The sequence below is a fragment of the Centroberyx affinis genome, unplaced genomic scaffold, assembly GCF_046629955.1.
Source record: "Centroberyx affinis isolate AG114_WGS23_722 - 3 ecotype Tasmania unplaced genomic scaffold, CSIRO-AGI_Caff_v1 ptg002174l_1, whole genome shotgun sequence".
Lineage (NCBI taxonomy): Eukaryota > Metazoa > Chordata > Actinopteri > Beryciformes > Berycidae > Centroberyx > Centroberyx affinis.
In genome coordinates, this window is record NW_027280483.1 from 1 (window position 1) to 19,927 (window position 19,927).

The window sequence follows — 19,927 nt, forward strand, 5'->3', positions numbered from 1 at the left end:
TCAACCTTTTCTCAGTAGAGTGTTGTCCATGTTTGAAGGCAAGAGGTGGCTCCATAGAACAGTCACTCTTCATGGACACACAGCTGGGTTCAGGGGAGTCTGGTCTCTCCTGCTGGATCCTGAAAGAAACATATTATGAAGACAGTGAAGCTATCTGTGTCCTTATGAAGAAGACAATCTTACTTTTTCAGTAATTCCAATATTAGAATGACTTACGTTTTTTCATCTTTAAATTTTATAGGGTCCAACATAGACTGGTCACTCTTCATGGACACACAGCTGGGTTCAGGGGAGTCTGGTCTCTCCTGCTGGACTGGGCTTCAACACAACAGAGACAGAGCTTTTACTCTGAATAACGATGCTGTAATGATTTCACTGCTGAGCTCTGAGATGGAGAACAGTCATGGACAGTTAAAGATCCTCATCTTACCTCTTAGCTTTGGTCCGGCTGTCATGTTCCCCAGACAGAGTGGTTTTAGAGGGAGGGAGCCCCTCCTCTCTCTCCTCAGACAGACTCATAGTAGAGCGAACACCTTTACACAAACACACTGGGCTGATTCATGACAACAAGGTTTCCATCACAGGATATTTTATTTCGAGGCTGATTCTTCCTGTCAGCCCCATGTCACATATACAGAGTGTACGTAATACTCAGACCAGCTGCCCTTTACATCAAATACACTGACCATTTTTAAGCCTCTGGGACAATTGAGACATGGACTGAGCAAAAATGGGTTGAGTGAAAGGAAGTGTATTTTAGTATTGGCCAAGTGTTTTGTTTACTTGGTGAATCAACAGCGGAAGAAATGCACTTCAGTCAAGCTTATCCAAGCTGTCAGACTACTTCTGAGACTTCCTGCATATTTCAGCAATGAAACGAGTTGAGATTACAATAAAAAGTTGGTCAATGTAGAGAAATTGATCTAAATCGACCTCTAACGTTAGAGATCATGACATGACACCTAATGTGCTTCACGTCATTTGGCGATGCAGACCAGTAAACAGTGACATGTAATCTGACAGTCTGCAGTTAAAACTAAACTAGAAGTGTACAATTTGCTCCAAACTCGCGTGTTGAACGGATTTTATAAAGAAGTAACTTGACACTTTTTTATCAGAGATTTATCAAGCTGCTCAACACTCACAAGCACATAAGTAGGCTACAGTACTCCCCCCCCCCCCCCCAAGTAAACTGTCAGCCTGTCAGAAACACTGCGGGGTCTTTACCTGGTGAACTCACATCCAGATTAAATCAAAGAGACTTTCTATAGAAAGTTTGACAAAAAACACTGAAGAAAACGCTGAGAGAGAAGATGCTGTTTTTTCTCCTTTGTCAGTCCCGGGTGTCTGTGAACACTTCACCTGAGGTGAAATCATAACTTCAGTATCAAAGTCCAGAAATTTCAGTTTGATAAAACCTTCTGTAAATAAGTAACAGACACAGTGGACGGACGTGACGCGCATTATATAAAAAAAAACAAAAAAAAACGTTCCTTTCCTACAGCCTGCATAGTAATCCTGTTTTCTCTAAGAAGTTAAACAGTTACGCCATTAACACACCATGTATTTCCACTAGGCTTCTTTCATGCTGCCTGTCTCAAATTCTAGCTTAAAGGTGGAGATTTATTGCTTCTATCTTCTATCTGACTAACAGTCTAGATTTTTCTGATAAACATAGCTGTGTGTGAAACTCATTACTTTCAAAATCAAAAGAAAACTGAGGTGGAAAATGTCTCGAGTCAAAGTCTGGTCTGAAGAATCTTGTTATTGGAACACTGTTGGTTTTTACAGTTTGTGCATGTAAACGCCTACTGTTTTATACCAGTCACTTTCCTGTCAGTCCAGAAGGGGGCGCTGCTGATCTCTGACAATAAATGTTTCCTGAAACTGCCCTTCATAAGAGTACAATAGTACAATATTATCTCCTACAGATCACCTATATACTACCACATTTACCATTCTACTGCTGTATCAGCAGGAAAATAGATTTTTGAACAGACTGCTCCTTTACTTTAAGAGCAGAAACAGAAAGCAGAGCAACAATATAAAAGTACAGAAAGCCAGCCGACCTGCACACATGCTGTAGTCAGCAGAATCCAGCAGAGGGCGGCCTCACTCCACACAAAAACCTCATCCAGAAGAGAACAGAGAGCCTGCCATTATCCCAAATGAGACATTGACAAGGAGATGAACTCCAATCCAGAAAACTGAGCATGTTAACACTCTCACTGTCAGCACTCTGGACTAAAGACAGTTTGTTCAGGCTGGAATTTATTGTTTCAGCTTTTGATCCAAGGACGGTCAGTCAGTGATAGATAGATAGAATGATAGATAGATAGATAGATAGATAGATAGATAGATAGATAGATAGATAGATAGATAGATAGATGCCTTTCTGTTCCAGTTTACGGGTATGAAGTTACCCCATCTGTCCACTAGACAAGATCATGGAGTTAGTGTCTTTGTAGTCACATATCAGCTTGTTGAGGAAAAAGTTCTTGAGTCAGAGGTTTGTCTAATTTGAATATATATTTATTAATAGGAGTCTCATGTGAGGAAGAGATGCACACAGCTCAGAGGCTATACACTTCTTCAAAGAGGAATAGAAAGACCAGTCCTTTATGTACCGTATCTTCCAAGGATGTACAGGGTGTGCTGACATTAGAACAGATAAGTTAGGGCTTCCACAGACATCTCAGGGACATCCAGGAGCCACTCTGATAACAAGACCTCAGGCACAGTTAGTTATGGCGCACAGGTTACAGTGAGGTGACCATTCATCATGAAACAGTGCATTCCCAGAGGGGGACCCCAGTTCAGCTGTTCATGTGTGTTAAATTTTTCTTCCACACAGCTAAATGTTTCTTGGGGGTTCAAGAGTTAAAAGCAGCTTAGAACATACAGAAGAAACTACAACTACACCATCTAAATAACTGAATGTGTGCTGCTTTGTTTTCATGAATAAAACTAAATACACACTTACACTTGGAAGAAAGAAAGAAAGAAAGACAACATTAAAATCACTGGTTAAACACACACATACTGCAGCGTAGACTTTAAAGATATTGATAAAAAATACACAAATAATACTAATTTTTTTGCTGTTTTCCTTTTAAGCTCAGAACCCTTCTGTTCCAGTTTACAGGTATGAAGTTTCCCCGTCTGTCCACCAGAGGGCGGTGCGCACCACAAATTTATTTATTTCATACTATAATGGAGGAGGGATCAGCAAAGAGCTCTCACTCTGCTGCTAGTACATGCGTGCGTGCGTGCGTGTGTGTGTGTGTGTGTGAGAGAGAGAGAGAGAGAAAGTCAGCTCAGTCATGCTGTGTGTAATATTTGGAAAGATTCAGTCAACTTTGTCCGATTTTTTTGCAATAGTTGCTGTTGCAATGTTGGCCTGATGGTGGCGCTATGGAGTGTGATCAATACTTCCAGAAACAATATAGTTTCAGCCCTACAGGCTTGAAGCTCTAGTGACAATAATAATAATTCACTTGTTTTCCAAGGTGTGAATGTTTCCCAGCAGTCCCATGTTCAATCAGACTCTGACCTCTAGTGACCGCTCTGCTGTACTGCAGCTGACCAACAAACCTCTTAGGGGAATCATCAACGAGCGGCCTCAAACTGGGGTCCGGGGACCGCCAGGGGTCCTTGAGGGGGTCAAGGGAGTCCCCATTAAAATAAGGTATAGTTTAGTTTCACTATAATCTCAACTCATTATAAATGATCGCAATTAGAGAAAATATAAGAATGAGTGTTGTAATCCCAGGTTTCACCACTCTTATCTCCCCATGAACCGTGCAGACACTTCTACAGTTCAATGCTGAATCAAAAACTAAAAATCCAGACCATATGGGTCTCTGACACTAAATCTGACCCAGTTGGTTCCACATTAAATCAGACAGACAGACAGATAGATAAATGGCTGTGTTTTACAGGTTTTAAAGCTGTAAAAAAAAATATATATATATATATATATATTGTAAAATCAACCTGTTTTTTGAATAAGGATGGATAAAGACAGTTCCAAAATGGTGTAAAAGTGGATAAATTGACGTCTTCAAAGGGTTTCATATCAAATATATTTTTTTATTTTTGGAAACATAATTACATATTTAAGTCAACAAATTATGCTTAAAACTGCTTGGTTGAAAAAAAGAAGATTAAACAATGTTCATTTAAGGGTTAGGGTTAAGCTTTATTTCTGGGAAACGATTGTAGAAAACAAGATAGATGTTTATCTTGGAGTGGAGAGATTAATTAAATACCAAATAAAACAAAAGTCCAAAGGGAAGATATTTGAACCTGTCAATCATCAAAACAGATTCTCAGATGAGCAACAATAACTTGATTCTTTCTGGTTAAATATCTAATTTATTTCATTTTCCAAATAAAATGTCCATGTTCCTGTACATGTGTGATGTTAAAACCAATTTCAGTTAGCCAACACACAGAATACACTCTATTTACAGACTGATGGATCATGTTTGTTTACTGTGAAATGAGAAGTAATCTTATATAACAATACAAACATTATTAATATTCTGTCTTTAAGTGTAGGTTGCGTGTGTATGTGTGTGTGTGTGTGTGTGTGTGTGTGTGTGATCCTGTCCAGACTGAACTATCATTTCAGCAGCTGTCTTTGGTCAGCAGTGTGAGTGTTTCTCTACACAGGAGGCGACTCTCCCTCCTAGATCTGACACAGAGACACTGAGGACCCAGACCCAAACTCAAACCCAGGATAGAGTGGTTCAGTGACTGTGGAGTGGAAGGTGTGGATGTGGATCAGTGTGTCAGAGGAAACTCTGTAGAAGGACAGAGAGCCAGCAGGCCAGTCCAGATACACTGCTACTCTGTTAGAGTCAGAGGAGGAGAGGGAAGATATGACTGTTGATCTGTTATTGTGACAGGCAGAGTAACCATCATTAGAGCAGAGCAGACTCCAGGACTTTTCATTCCCTCCAAGCCTGCAGTCATCACTGTCTCCTCTCCTACTGATTCCTCTGTATGTCACTCCTATACAAACCGCTCCATCCCACTCAACCTCCCAGTAACAGCGACCAGTCAGACCATTTCTACACAGAAGCTGTTTCCAGTAGTCAAATCTCTCTGGGTGGTCAGGATATGGCTGCTCCCCTATCACCTCTGTCACCGTTCTGTTGTCTTCAGACAGGAAGAGCTTTCTGTGTGCTGTGTTTGGGTCCAGAGTGAGTTCACAGGCATCTGTTGGCGTGAAGAAGACACAATATAGCAGCAGCTTTTTATCTAATAGACCTGTTGTATTTATTATTTGTTAATGTATTCCCAGTTTACATATTGCTGTGTCAATGACTTTACATCTGTAAGAGCCATTTATACGGAAACTAATTTGGATCTAGACTTTATATATTTCATTATCGAGATGTAGACAATTCTGTATTACTATTATTTTCTAACTTTTATTCAGCTGGTGTACCTACATTCATAAAATGCTTCATGCATAATCTTAATTGTCTTAAATGAATGCATCTCACTCACTGGTTCATAATTATAGCAGTGAAAAGTCATCTTGCTTCTTTAATTTAGTGGCGATAAGAAGCTGTTGAACATGGGAGCAATTTTTTTTTTCAGTGCTTGATTGGACTAATTAAATAAATAGTTAAACTAAGATCATGCAGTAAAGAATGTCTCCGTAGTCAGAGATCAGCTATTTGTTTTTTGAGGGTTCAACAGTTAAAAGCAGCTTAGAAGATACAGAAGAAACTGCGGTGGCCCTGAGGGGCAAAACACAACAACACAAAACACAACAACATTTCACAAAACACGACATTTCACAAAACACAACGATATTTCACAAAACACAACATTTCACAAAACACAATCACATTTCACAAAACACAACAACATTTCACAAAACACAACGACATGTCAGATTACAGAAAAGGTGGGACAACACTTTTTGTTTGTGACTGGACAGAACCCAAGTCCCTGGCGACAGTTCAATGTCATTTCTTGTTTCTATTGTGTACTACTCTCAGCAGTGTCCTTGCACGAATTTTAAACTGAGTTTGAAAGGATGGAAGAGGAGATTGAAATCATAAGGGAACATTTTAACAAAGGACATTCATATGATGTAATTCTTGATATGCTTTCAATATATCATGACATTAAAATGTATGTATGTATGTATTAGAATGTACTGTATTACGCCAACACTTCTAATACAGTTAATAAAGTTGCTTTTTATTACTTTGGGGTTGTTGTTTGTTGGTCTACATTTGAGCCACATGATTCTGTGGGAGAACCCGTCTATACAGCCAGATATGGCAATGCAAAACTGTTTTACAGTAATTTGTCATACCTGTCTACATGCCACAAGTAATTTGGACCCATAGAACAGTATGTGCGTCTAATAAACATACGACATGTCCGCGACAAGGTTCCCCATGGGCTCAGTTCACGAAGCATTCGCATTACCGTCTCCCTTTTAACACAGAGGCCATGTTTCTGCTTTAAAGTCAACCACAAGTCAATCATCTGTCCAGGTCCCACAGCTCTGATCAGATGGCCCTTCTGATGTCACTTGTTGAAGAGTAGCCACCCTGTCTCCTCAGTCCTAATTCTTTCAAGTGTGCTTTCAAGGTTCCATGGGACATTTTAATGTCATGATATATTGAAAGCATATTAAGAATTACATCATATGAATGTCCTTTGTTAAAATATCCCCTTATGACTTCAATCTCCTCTTCCATCCTTTCAAACTCAGTTTAAAATTTGTGCAAGGACACTGCTGAGAGTAGTACACAATAGAAACAGGAAATGACATTGAACTGTCGCCAGGGACTTGGGTTCTGTCCAATCACAAACAAGAAGTGTTGTCCCACCTTTTCCGTAATCAGACATGTCATTGTGTTTTGTGAAATGTTGTTGTGTTTTGTGAAATGTCGTGTTTTGTGAAATGTTGTTGTATTTTCTGAAATATTGTTGTGTTTTGTGAAATGTTGTTGTGTTTTGTGAAATGTTGTTGTGTTTTGTGAAATGTTGTTGTGTTTTCTGAAATGTTGTTGTGTTTTGTGAAATGTCGTGTTTTGTGAAATGTTGTTGTATTTTCTGAAATGTTGTTGTGTTTTGTGAAATGTTGTTGTGTTTTGTGAAATGTCGTTGTGTTTTGTGAAATGTCGTTGTGTTTTGCCCCTCAATGCCACCGTAAGAAACTGCAACTACACCATATAAATAACTTATTGTGTGCTGCTTTATTTTCATGAATATAACTAAATACACACTTACACTTCCTCAGACCTGGTTTCAAACTCTGGACTCCACCATGGTCCACACTAGGGGGATGAACAGATGATGTCACTCATATCCAACATTAAACAAACAATATTCCTCAGCTTCTCAGTCTGAGAGACAAAATGGCTGCCAACTCTAACCCCTCTATTAGACACTGCCTCTGCCTGGCAGCAAGCCTCTCCATACCTGAGAGAGCCCAGTCTCCATTTTGGATCCTCCAGTACAGCAGAGAGCAGCCTCACTCCTGAGGCTCCTGGATGATTGTAGCTCAGGTCCAGCTCTCTCAGATGGGAGGGGTTGGAGCTCAGAGCTGAGGCCAGAGAAGCACAGCCTTCCTCTGTGAGCAGACAGCCTGACAGCCTGTACACACACACACACACACACACACACCTTAGAAATCTAATCAGGGAAAGCTAAATGTTGGTATCACAACTGGTTTGAGAATAACATGGGCAGAAAAACCTGACACAGGTTAGGTGTTTATTTACTGATATTAACCTGAATGTAAACCAGGATTTAACTGGTCATGTCTTGAACAGGTTGAGGAATCCTGACCTGAGAGTCTCCAGTCTGCAGTGTGGACTCCCCAGTCCAGCAGAGAGCAGCTTCACTCCTGAATCCTGCAGGTCGTTGTTACTCAGGTCCAGCTCTCTCAGACTAGAGGACTGGGAGCTGAGAACTGAGGCCAGAGCTTCACAGCTTCTCTCTGACAGCTGACACACACTCAGCCTGAAGGAGTGATGAAGACAAGAAAAAATGAAAATATTTATGTTTTTCTCTTCTGTACAAAATATCACAATATATTTAATATCTCCAGTTATCTATGAACCTACAAAGATTTATTGGAGGCTTTGACCACTGGCAGCAGTCTCAGAAGAGCCTCCTCTGAAGCAGAGTATTTCTTCAGGTCAAACACATCCAGATCTTCTTCTGATGACAGTAAGATGAAGACCAGAGCCAACCACTGATCAGGGGAGAGTTTGACACTGGAGAGACTTCCTGATCTCAGGTACTGTTGGATCTCCTCCACTAGAGAACGGTCATTCAGCTCATTCAGACAGTGGAACAGATTGATGCTTCTCTCTGGAGAGGAATTCTCCCTGATCATCTCCTTGATGTACTGGACTGTTTCCTGATTGGTCTGTGACCTACTTCCTGTCTGTGTCAGCAGGTCTTGTAGGAGAGTCTGATTGGTCTGCAGTGAAAGACCCAGGAGGAAGCGGAGGAACAAGTCCAGGTGTCCGTTTGGACTCTGTAAGGCCTTGTCCACAGCACTCTGGTAGAGGTGTGTTAGTTTAGATTTGTCGCTTAATAATATAGAGCACCATGATGTTGATTGTGGTTCTGACAGTAGATTGACACCATTGTTGATGAATGACAGAGAGACATAAACAGCAGCCAGAAACTCCTGAATGCTCAGATGGACAAAGCAGAACACCTTGTCCTGGTTCAGCCCACGCTCCTCTTTAAAGATCTGTGTGAACACTCCTGAGTACACTGAGGCTGCTCTGATATCAATGCCACACTCTGTCAGGTCGGCTTCATAGAAGATCAGGTTGCCTTTCTCCAGCTGCTCAAAAGCCAGTTTTCCCAGAGAGAAAATCATCTCCCTGCTCTCTGTATTCCAGTGTGGATCTGTCTCAGCTCTCCCACGATACTTGACATTCCCCTGTTTGGACTGAACCTCCAGGAAGTGGATGTACATCTCAGTCAGGGTCTTGGGCGGGTTTTCTCTCTCACTGGTTTTCAATACATGGTCCAGAACTGTAGCAGTGATCCAGCAGAAGACTGGAATGTGGCACATGATGTGGAGGCTTCGTGAAGTCTTGATGTGGGAGATGATTCTGCTGGCCTGCTCCTCATCTCTGAATTTCTTCCTGAAGTACTCCTCCTTCTGTGGGTCAGTGAACCCTCTCACCTCTGTCACCATGTCAATGCACTCAGGAGGGATCTGATTGGCTGCTGCAGGTCGTGTGGTTATCCAGAGACGAGCAGAGGGAAGCAGTTTCCCCTTGATGAGGTTTGTCAGCAGCACATCCACTGAGGTTGACTCTGTAACATCAGTCAGGATGTTGTTGTTCTGGAAGTCTAGAGGAAGTCGACACTCATCCAGACCGTCAAAGATGAACACAACCTGGAACTTGTCAAACCTGCAGATTCCTGCTTCTTTGGTCTCAGTGAAGAAGTGATGAAGAAGTTCCACCAAGCTGTACTTTTTCCCTTTCAGCAGATTCAGCTCTCGGAAAGTGAATGGAAATGTGAACTGTATATCCTGGTTGGCTTTGTCTTCAGCCCAGTCCAGAGTGAACTTCTGTGTTAAGACTGTTTTCCCAATGCCAGCCACTCCCTTTGTCATCAATGTCCTAGTTGGTTTATCTCTTCCAGGTAATGGTTTAAAGATGTCTTCACATTTGATTGTTGTTTCTGGTCTCACTGGTTTCCTGGATGCTGTTTCAATCTGTCTGACCTCATGTTCATCATTGACTTCTCCACTCCCTCCCTCTGTGATGTAAAGCTCTGTGTAGATCTGATTCAGAAGTGTTGGGTTTCCTGCTTTAGCAATCCCCTCAAACACACACTGAAACTTCTTCTTCAGGTTTGATTTGAGTTCATGTTGGCATGCTGCATCAAGAGTTTCTAAATGAACAAACAACATCAATAAACAGATGTTATATTAAATGTGAGAAATGTGAATATTTCCCCATAAATGTGTTAATTTCACTTACTTACTGATGTTTGGAAAACGGGTCCTGTGTGTGCAGCTAAATGTGAAACAAAACTTTTGATTGTGATTTTGTGATTTTACACAAACATTAACAAGATAACATAACAACCAGATTATCCATGGGGATTGTGTTTATTGTAGGAACCACACGCTCCAAAAGGGACAAAGGACCATAAAACTCCCGCCTTCAGCTCATTCAAACAAGGCCTCACGACCCCCACTTAAAACATCTGTACTGTAAGGGGTTGGGCACCGGTGGGCTCAAAGGTGTGACGTCATCTACACTATATAAACAGCTGTTTACAGTTGTTCTATCTCTTTAGACTGCGGCTCAGCTGTGATCACCAAGGAGACAACTTCTGCAGAACTTCCAGGACCATAGACTACGAGTACTAGGCCTCTGATCAAGGTTTAACCTTACTCGAACTTAGTCTGTAACTCCTGCAACGGAAGGCGCACATGCGCCAACATTACTATAAGTAATTCATCTAATCGTAACCTGCGGAACGTGAGGCGACCGGCTTCCCTCTTCCTCCGTACGACTCCCGTCGACGAACTTTGAATTCAACCGAATTCCCCAAACTCCAGGACAACTGACGAGTTGTACCGGACGGACGTTTGGCTGTGGGCCAAAAGCAACGCACCGCGGGCCCGACAATTACGCACCAGTGAGGACGACTGTGAAGACACAAAGACGCTCCAAGTAAGGCTGAATCATCTGGGCAGAATTAGATTAGCTTTATTAATAGTGTGCAACGTATATTGGCTGTGTGAAACAGAATAACCTACCTCAGTAGAATTATTGAGGACGATGTTGATTGTACCTTTGGTATATTGATTGGTAATTACCACTGAGTCGGTCCGGCTCTAAACAAGTTGGTAACGCGCGCATAACTCTCTCTCTATCTACTAACTATTCGACTGCTCTACTAATCTCCGTTGTTGGACACAACTCCATAATTTCCTTCTAGTTAACTTTGACTCCGTTTGATAACTCGGGAAAACTAAGGCCTATAACGGTCCTCGCCGTTAAGGCCTCAGTTTATGACCCTTTGTTCTTTTCCCCCTCTCTCTCTTCTCCCCCACACACATACACACATACACACACACATACACACACACACGTGCTTACATACCAACACACACACGCACACACACACACACACACACACCCCTCCCTAAACGCTCCCATTGGGGACATATATTCGTTGTTGTGTTATTCTTAGATTTAGTGTTATAGTAATTACTGTGTGTTAGAAACCTGCTCTTGAATTGTGTTAATTGTTACTGTGTGATACATCTTTAGTACAATAAATCTGATTCATTGATGCATAGTGATTTGTTTATTGTCTTCATTTGTTCATTGAAGCCATCCTCTGCTATTTGAGAATTTATAGACCTTCAACCCTTGAATTGATAGGATAACATACCTATAACACTAGGTATAGTATCTAAATCAATTTAAGTCACTTTTATCAGAATTTGGTACAATTTCCTAAAATAAATTGAAATCCCAGATCTGAAATTAAATTTTATGAGACTGATTTAATTTAACCCTGCTGTACCTACATCATTGGCGTACCGCGTGAGGCATAGTATTGTTGGCTTCCCTGAACATTTGAATTATAATAACTATAACAATAAAATAAAAGAGTAATAAAACCTATTTTCCTTAGAATTAAACAATCCCCAAACCTACCGCCAGGGGGCGACCCCGACCTTTTAAAGGTAGAATACAACTGTGCTTACAGACAGCTGTACTGTGGTGATAGTTTGTAAATTCTCTCGGGAAAATATCAACCAACAATAAGTGTGTAACCACTCTAATTATAAACTATAATAAATAATTTTCCCCTTGGTAACTCATTTGGTAGGAACTAACAATACTACATGGTAAAATTAATAAGTATACAGGTCATAACCTATAACTTTCAGTAAATTACCCAATACAGTCTGGCTGCCTTAAACAAGTAACCTTTGGCTGGCAATACAGCAGAACACTGTTAGTAGTCTGTAGTGAGAAAAATTGCAATTAGTCTTGGCAATTTCCCGCTCAAAGTGATACACAGTGTGCTGCCCCACCTGTGCATTTTGTTGCAGCGCTGTCAAAACTTTTTTTTTAGTTTGCGCTCACCAGCGGTTTTAACCGCCCTCTTTTAGCTTACTGCTTACGGCCTAAGCTACATTTGAGTGACACATTCACTAGTGGGTACAGAGTACCCTACTTCTCATCTCCTCGCATACAAACTAAACTCGTACAATGAGTAACCCGGCCTCTCAGGCCACTGGAGATGCAAGAGGGGACCTCCCCGAACTAGAGAGGATCCCTATTTCTGAATTTGTGGCACAACTCATTAGACTGTCTGAAGCAGACAAGAATGAGATAGAACAACTCTCACCTGACGATTGTCAGGAAGAGATTAACCTCCTAACCCAACGTGTACAAGAACCCCGAGGTACAAATATTACCGTACAAGAGGCCGTGGGTAGGCTGTTTTTACTTCATAACCGAGCGATGAATTTAGAACTAACAAGCCTACAGGAGGAAAACAGGAACTTACACGCAGAGGTAAGAATGCTCAGTCAAGACACCCGCCGCTTGAAACGCGAACTCAGTCTGGTAAGTGAAGTTCCCGAGAGGACTAATGCGGCTCATTCCAGGGTAGAGAATGAGTTCACTCCAACAGGAAATGAGTCCCTACCGAACCTTTCTAAAGAACCCAGAAACGGCGACTCTGGGACCGATACTGAGGACTACCACACCCGCCGTGACTTGGCTCGTTTCACTGCGTCTTCCTTCGCACCCTCCACCAGGGGGCGCTCGGCAGAGAGCCACCGACGTACATCACAGCCCTTGTCCTCCCGCAGAGACAACGAGGTGCACTTCACCTCACCCTCCAGAAACAGGGTAAGGTCTGATAGTCCTCAGGGTCCTCGTTACTCCTCCTCGCGCCGTGAGAAGAGGTCATACAGCCCCATTTCAACCTCCCGAAGGAGGCTAGAAAGACCATATCGCGAGTACCACAGGGACGTATCACTCTCTCCTCCTAGGTATCAAGACTATGAACGTGGTCGTCACCGCTCATCCTCGCGGCCGTTTGAAGATGACTCCGAGTCCAGCCATTCAGATAGTGATCTCCCACGCGGAGTACCAGACGCACCTACGGGTCTCCGTGTGCGACAGCTGGACTCGCTAGCCAAAGACATAGAACGCTTTGACCCAGAGGACGGTAAGCATAACGTGGAAGACTATTTTAGAGAGATCGAACACTGTCTTTCTGACTTACCTCACGCCACGTCGCGTGAAAAACTCAAACTTATTTGGAAAACCACGTCTAGGGCTGCCCATGCGTTTATTGAGTCCCAACCTCTTTCCATTCGGGATAACTTCCGTCGACTGCGTAAAGTCATGACGGAGGAATTTTCTTCCTTTGCTGACGAAACATCAGCCACCATCTCGGCCATTCAGATAACCCAGAAGCGTTCCGAACCCCCTCGAGCCTACTTTAGGCGACTGAAGAACGCATACTTCCAAGGCAGCAATGCACCAGGCATTGAAAACGATCGTGGATTTCGGTCATTATTCCTCCACAACCTTCATCCTTGTGTACGTACACACGTTACACTCATGTGCCGACATGGCACTCCAGACATGCGGGAAATCCGAAAATTAGCTCAGATGGCTTGGGAAACCGTCATTCGGACGGCCGACCGACGAGAAGAAGATTCCCGGGTCCTTGAAGTCCAATCGTTTGGAAACCCTCGGCTAGAACTGGAGGGCTCCGAACCGCCCTCCACTAAAAACTCTGGTGCTAATGTTAACTGGAGTCGATCGGGCCGTCGCGAGACAAGGAATGCTAAAGATAAGCAGATCAAAGCCCAAAAGAAGGGAGATGAAATGATGGCCAATCGGGGCTATTCCTTTAAAGGAAGACAAGGCGAACGTGGCTACAGCCAGAACCGCCAAAACAGACGGGATGGACAAACACCCATCACCAACACACAGCTTAAAGCTGAACTTGACTCCATTAAAGACTTTATTGTGGAGTTCAAAAAGGGGATGCCTTCCATCGCCGGCCCAGCACCAAAGAACTCAAAGAACCACACTGACAAAGATGATGGTGCTTCTCCGATCGCATGACTAAGCCGAGAGACCCCTCCCTCACCGCCAAAGGTTTACCTGGTCGGTTGGGGAAGGGAACCCTCTGAGGAGCGCCATGACTCCTCAGAAACTGACCAACCCCTCTCGGTTCTGTCAGTCACCCAGTCTGCCCCTCTTTTGCAGTTTCTTGGGGACCTGGTCCACAAAGGAAATGCCAAACGCATCTACACTTCAGTCTTGATCGAAGGCGTCCTTCGAATAAACGCTTTACTCGACACCGGGTCAGAGATTAGCTTGATGTGTCTCACCACCTTCACTGAAGTCACTCAATCAATGAGGTCTGCCTTCCAAAACCCCAAAGTCGAAAACTGTAAGATAAACATTACAAGTTACACGCAAAACCAAGCTCCCCTCACTCAGCGAGTTTGGTTAGAATTTGGCTTCCAGGAGATGAAAATCACACATCCAGTGTATATCTCCTCTTTCGACACAGAGGAACTGTTGATCGGACAAGATCTGCTTGATAGACTGGCCCCACTAATTGACTGTCGTCAGGGACAACTGTGGGCCCAAGTCGCCATCCCAAAACCCGTCAGCTCAGTAAAGCTCAAAAGGCCTTCGCCGTGCGCCGCAGTGGTGTCTAGTCAAAAGCCCCAAAGCCCTCTTGCTACTACAGGTCACGCCTTGACCGAGTCAGACGTTGAAGGGATAAAGCTAGAATCAGAGGACGAGGCTCGGGAGCCTGCTCCCTTGATCGACGCGAAAACCCCACCTCCGACACCTGCCCTAGCTGACCATGAGTCATTTCTCTGTTCGTTGGGGGGTTCTAAAACCTCCCTCTACAGCCCCTTCATCACTAATGGCATCCAGGCAAATGGAATGAAAGTTCCAGATACTATCCTAACACTTTGGTCAGAGAAATCTGCTGTTAGTGAGAGCCTGTACTGTCGATTAAACCAGAATGAATCACGCCCACCTTTTGTAAAGAAAAGCCACCGGCTGCTGTCAGCTACTTATCCCCAGACCCCAGTCAAAGGGATTGGCATCTGTGCCCTCTCACTCCAAGTTGGGAAAAGGCAACTTTTTCATTTCATGAGCGTGGTTCCTCAGCTGTCCCACTCCATCTACCTGGGGGCCGACATTCTTGTTCGGTTGGGAGCACAGTTGGACACGATTAACCACGTCCTCTGGTCTCAAGCAAGTACCAAAAACGCTCAACTGACGGCGAGCCCCGAGTGCATGCGCTCAGGTCAAACCATTCCTCAGGCATGTCAAGTTTCAAGCGAGTTTGACGTCATCGTCCCTGCTAGAACGGTTGGAGTCCCCATCAGGCTCATGATCCTTAAGGGACAGGAGCTCTACTGCTCCGGTGCCTTTTTCCAACCCTCTTTTCTCTTCCTTGAGCTCAACCTAACGGTCTGCGGGACACCGCTGTTGGAACTTAAGAACCGTTCCGCTTACCTGCTTGTCCAAAACCTGACCAACACCAATATACATGTGACCGCGCGCCAACCCTTAGGGCTGATAATCGACAGCTCCTTTCATGATTTTGAGCTCACCATCCCGGTAATTGGCGAGATCCCGGAATCCCTGTTGGGACCTGGAAGTCTGGAGGAAACTCTCCTCACACAACCGACCAAGATGATCTCCATCGTTCCCCATGAAGCCATGGGTGGAGATACCATCTGTAAGGTTGACTTGAACCAGGAAAATGACTTGATGGTTTATACCATCTCTGCTCATAACGTCGACACGGCGGCAGGTGCCGACAGTGTCCCTTCTCCAGGTGAACCCTATCCTGGCTTCCAAGCGGAAGTGCAACAACAACTTGCAAAAGCTGACGCTCTGCAGACCGATGTTGAACGACAGGAACTACAAGCTGTGTTCTATGATTTCCAACACATCTTTTCCAAAGATGCATATGACTGTGGAGTCACTGACCTCCACACGGTGCGCATTCCCACCGATCCCAATGCGCCCTCATCATTCGTACGCCAGTATCGGATCCCTTTGGCCGCCTATGAGTCCATACAAGAAATCTTGGACGCCCTCCTAGAGAAGCGGATCATTCGTGAGTGTAATTCCACATACAACTCACCGTTGTGGCCAGTACTTAAACCTTCAGGAAAGTGGCGTCTGACAATCGACTACCGAGCCCTGAATAAACAAATCCCTCTTTCACGCTGGCCGATGATTCATCTTGATCTTGAACTTTCCAAAGTCAAAGGTGCTCGCTTCTTTTCCACGGTTGACGTGTCCAATGGCTTTTGGACTTTGAGGGTCGACCCCGTTGACCAATACAAGTTGGCTTTCTCTTTCGGAAATAGACAGTTTACCTGGAACCGATGCCCATTCGGTTACTCAAACTCACCGGCCGAGTTCAACATTTTCTTGCACAAAGCCATGAGTGACGCTGCTGCACGCGGAAATCTCATCTACGTGGATGACATTCTGATGCGCAGCCAGACCTTCCAAGGTCATTTGACTGAAATCCGTCATGTCCTCAACCAGCTCTCCACCGCAGGTGCAAAACTCTCATTGACCAAAGGCCAATGGTGTCGCACCAAGGTTGAGTACGTGGGCCTTTTGGTTGGAGCCGAAGGCATTGAACCCCAGAGCGGGAGAGTCCAAGCCATACAGAATATCAAAGCTCCGACCACGGTCTCTAAGTTACGAAGCTTCTTGGGAGTATGTAACTACTCACGACAGTTCATCGAAGGCTACGCAGAAATTGCCAAGCCCCTGACCAAACTGCTCAAGAAAGACAAAGTCTTCGCCTGGAAAGTGCCTCAGGAACAGGCCTTCCAAACACTAAAGCAAAACCTCTGTTCCGCTCCGTGCCTTGCCTACCCAGACAAGGACAAACCGTTCCACCTTGAGGCTAGCTTCTCGAAACACTGTCTCAGTGCTGCCCTCTCACAGAAATATGACCAAGATAAACGGGTGGTTGCATACGCCAGCAAACCACTAGACGATGTGGAGCTAAAGTTTTCAGACTGCGAAAAGGCCCTGCTTGCCACAGTCTGGGCAGTTGAACATTTTCGCAGCTACGTGGGGGGACAGAAAATCATCATTGAGACATGCCACCAACCTGTCTCGTTCCTAAATAGCCAACGGTTGAGAGAAGGCAGAGTATCCAACAGCCGCATTGCGACTTGGATGATGGCACTGCAAGGTTACGAGGTGGAGGTAAAATACGCCCAGAACCACAAAATGGTCCTAGGGCAGGGATTGGCCGAGTGCCAGCATTGTGACTGTGAAAGCCAGCCAGAGGCCTCGCTTTCTGTGGTCACTCCCTCCTTACCTTCCAATCATCACTACTATGACGAAAATGTCTGCCTGGATCTCCCCAAAGTCTTTGTGGATGGCTGTTCATTCCATCATGAGAGCCAGGTCCAGGCTGGAGTGGGTATTGTGTGGATAAATCGTGCCATCAATGAACCACAACAATATCGACTTGGGTCTAAGACCAGCCAGTACGCAGAGGTTGCTGGGATATTAATCGCCATGCAACAGGCCGCCAGAGCCAACCTTACCGAGTTGGTCGTCTGCTCAGACTCCAATTATGCTCGGCACAGCTTCGTTACCCACTTCCCAGTGTGGAAAGAGAATAGCATGAGAAATGCTAGGGGAAAAGAGGTCAAACATTCAGAGCTCTTTCTGGCATGTGACAAACTGGTCGTAAATCAGGGGATAATAGTGTACTGGAAGAAAGTCAAAGGACATTCCCAGACACCAGGCCCCGATAAAGACGGCAATGATGAAGCGGACCGACTGGCCAAGGCGGGCGCCCTGAGTGGTACCCCCTGGCAATTCCAAGAGGATTGGCTCCCAGAGGCCGAGACCCGTGCAGTGAACGCTGTCACCCGCAGTCAAAACCGCGGGGGTCAAAGCAACCCTAACAACGACCAACAAACCTTATGTTTGGGTCGTAAACCTGGCGATGAAGATCTTGTCAGCATGCAGCAACAAGATCCAGTGGTCAAGACCATTTACCAGTTTGTGTCAGACCCCCAGAAACATCCTATTCCACCGGCAATGTTGCAACAATCTAAAGATCTAAACCATCTCTACCAATTGCGACAGCACCTAAAAATTGCAAAAGGCCTACTGGTTTATGCCCCCGATGACCAGAACACACCCCGGTGGGTTGTGCCCACTGACCATCGGGGCGTAATGATCCTATATGCGCATGACACACCCTGTGGAGGACACAGAGGTGCCAGAGCAACCTGTAAAACTCTCCAACCGTTGGTCTACTGGCCATTCATGGCCCAGGATGTCGCGGAATATGTAAAAGGGTGCCTAGTCTGCTGCCAGTTTCAGCCCTCACAACCCTTGCATAGAGCTCCCCTGCGAACCAGGGGAATAACCTTTCCCTGGTCTAATCTGCAGATTGACTGGGTCGGCCCGGTCCCAAGGTCGTCTAGGGGTAACAAATACCTCCTCACAGTCACATGTGCCTTTACCAAGTGGATTGAGTGTCTCCCAGCACCCAATGACACAGCTGAAACCACGGCACTCTTGCTGATTAACCATGTTTTCAGCCGTTGGGGCCTTCCCCTGTCCATCGATTCTGACCGAGGCACTCACTTCACTTCCACAGTGATGACCGCATTATGGGAAATGCTGGCTGTTGAGTCCAAGTTTCACATCGCGTATCACCCCCAGTCGTCGGGCCAAGTCGAGCGTGCCAATCGCACCGTTGTGGGCATGCTCAGGAAGTATGTCAAGAGCAATGGTAAGGACTGGGACGTGAAGCTTGCACTGGTGTTGATGGCCATCCGGTCAACCCCGCACCGCTCGACCGGTGTCTCACCCTTTGAGATGATGACCGGGAGACAAATGACGCTACCGCTCCACCTTCTGTACAAACCAGAGGACCTTAGCGTCACCAGCGCATACACTGCACACCAGTACGTGGCTGACCTGCAGAAACACCTTCAGGCTACCTTTTCGTGGGCCCAAACCAATCTTGAGGCTAGCGCGGAAGGGCGAAAGTCTTACTACGACAAAAAGACTTCTGACCTCGAATACCAGATCGGTGACAAGGTTCTCTACTTTCGTTTTGCAAAACCAACAGGGGTCCCCAAGAAATTCCTGCCGAACTGGTCCGGCCCTTACGAGATCGTGGATAAACTCTCCCCAGTGGCCTATCGCCTACGAATCTCAAAACCAAACCAAGCGCCCGCATACAAATGGGTCCACGCTAATCAGATCAGGCCCTTTGTGCAATCAACTTTCCAAAGGGGGGTGAATGGCCAATCATAGCCACCATCACCTGCTATCTAGGTTGCATGCAGCATGACATACTTGCATGTAACTAATGCCCATCACCCAACTTAATTAAATAGTAACTTGCTCCATATTGATTTCAGGATGAACCTCACTTGGCTCCTGGGTGTCATCCTTATCCACTGGGTAACAACACAGCCCAACGATGTGGTGGAACCAGGACCTCCCACGGGCATCCTTCTCCAAGACGCTTCGGGTCTCCTCCTTACGAACTGCCGGGTCTACACACAAAGAGTTTACACTCGCCTAGACCCCTGGGACACGTACCGCAAACACATTAAGGTACCCCCTTCCATGGCTGATGGAAGGTCATCCGCAACCCGCGTCCAGGATACTATTGATCATGCCCAGCGAACGACTGTCCACATCCTCGAACAACTCCAGAAGTTCCTAGTTACTGAAGAAGAACTCAGTGGCACAAAACGTCAGAAACGATTCCTAGGGGGGTTATTCATGGCTGCCTCCGCTATCGGGTCGCTGTTCTCAGTAGGACTTTCTGCCGCAAATACAGTCAGTTTGAGTACCATTCG

At 45.0% G+C, this 19,927-nt stretch overlaps 1 protein-coding gene across 2 annotated transcripts in view; it reads right to left on the bottom strand.

The window, feature by feature from the left end:
- Window positions 1-4,149: 4,149 nt before the first annotated feature.
- Window positions 4,150-19,927, bottom strand: part of LOC139654940 (NACHT, LRR and PYD domains-containing protein 12-like) — a 53,651-nt gene continuing 37,873 nt past the window's right edge. The window contains exons 8-13 of one of the 2 annotated variants that reach the window (XM_071532215.1): window positions 10,002-10,037; window positions 8,109-9,912; window positions 7,831-8,004; window positions 7,462-7,635; window positions 7,270-7,316; window positions 4,150-5,226 (exon numbers count right to left, since the gene is read on the bottom strand). In XM_071532215.1, coding sequence (XP_071388316.1) covers window positions 4,694-5,226; window positions 7,270-7,316; window positions 7,462-7,635; window positions 7,831-8,004; window positions 8,109-9,912; window positions 10,002-10,037 — 2,768 coding nt within the window. In that variant the 3' untranslated portion in view covers window positions 4,150-4,693. The remainder of the gene's footprint in view (window positions 5,227-7,269; window positions 7,317-7,461; window positions 7,636-7,830; window positions 8,005-8,108; window positions 9,913-10,001; window positions 10,038-19,927) is intronic. The other variant, XM_071532214.1, reaches the window with a different exon arrangement.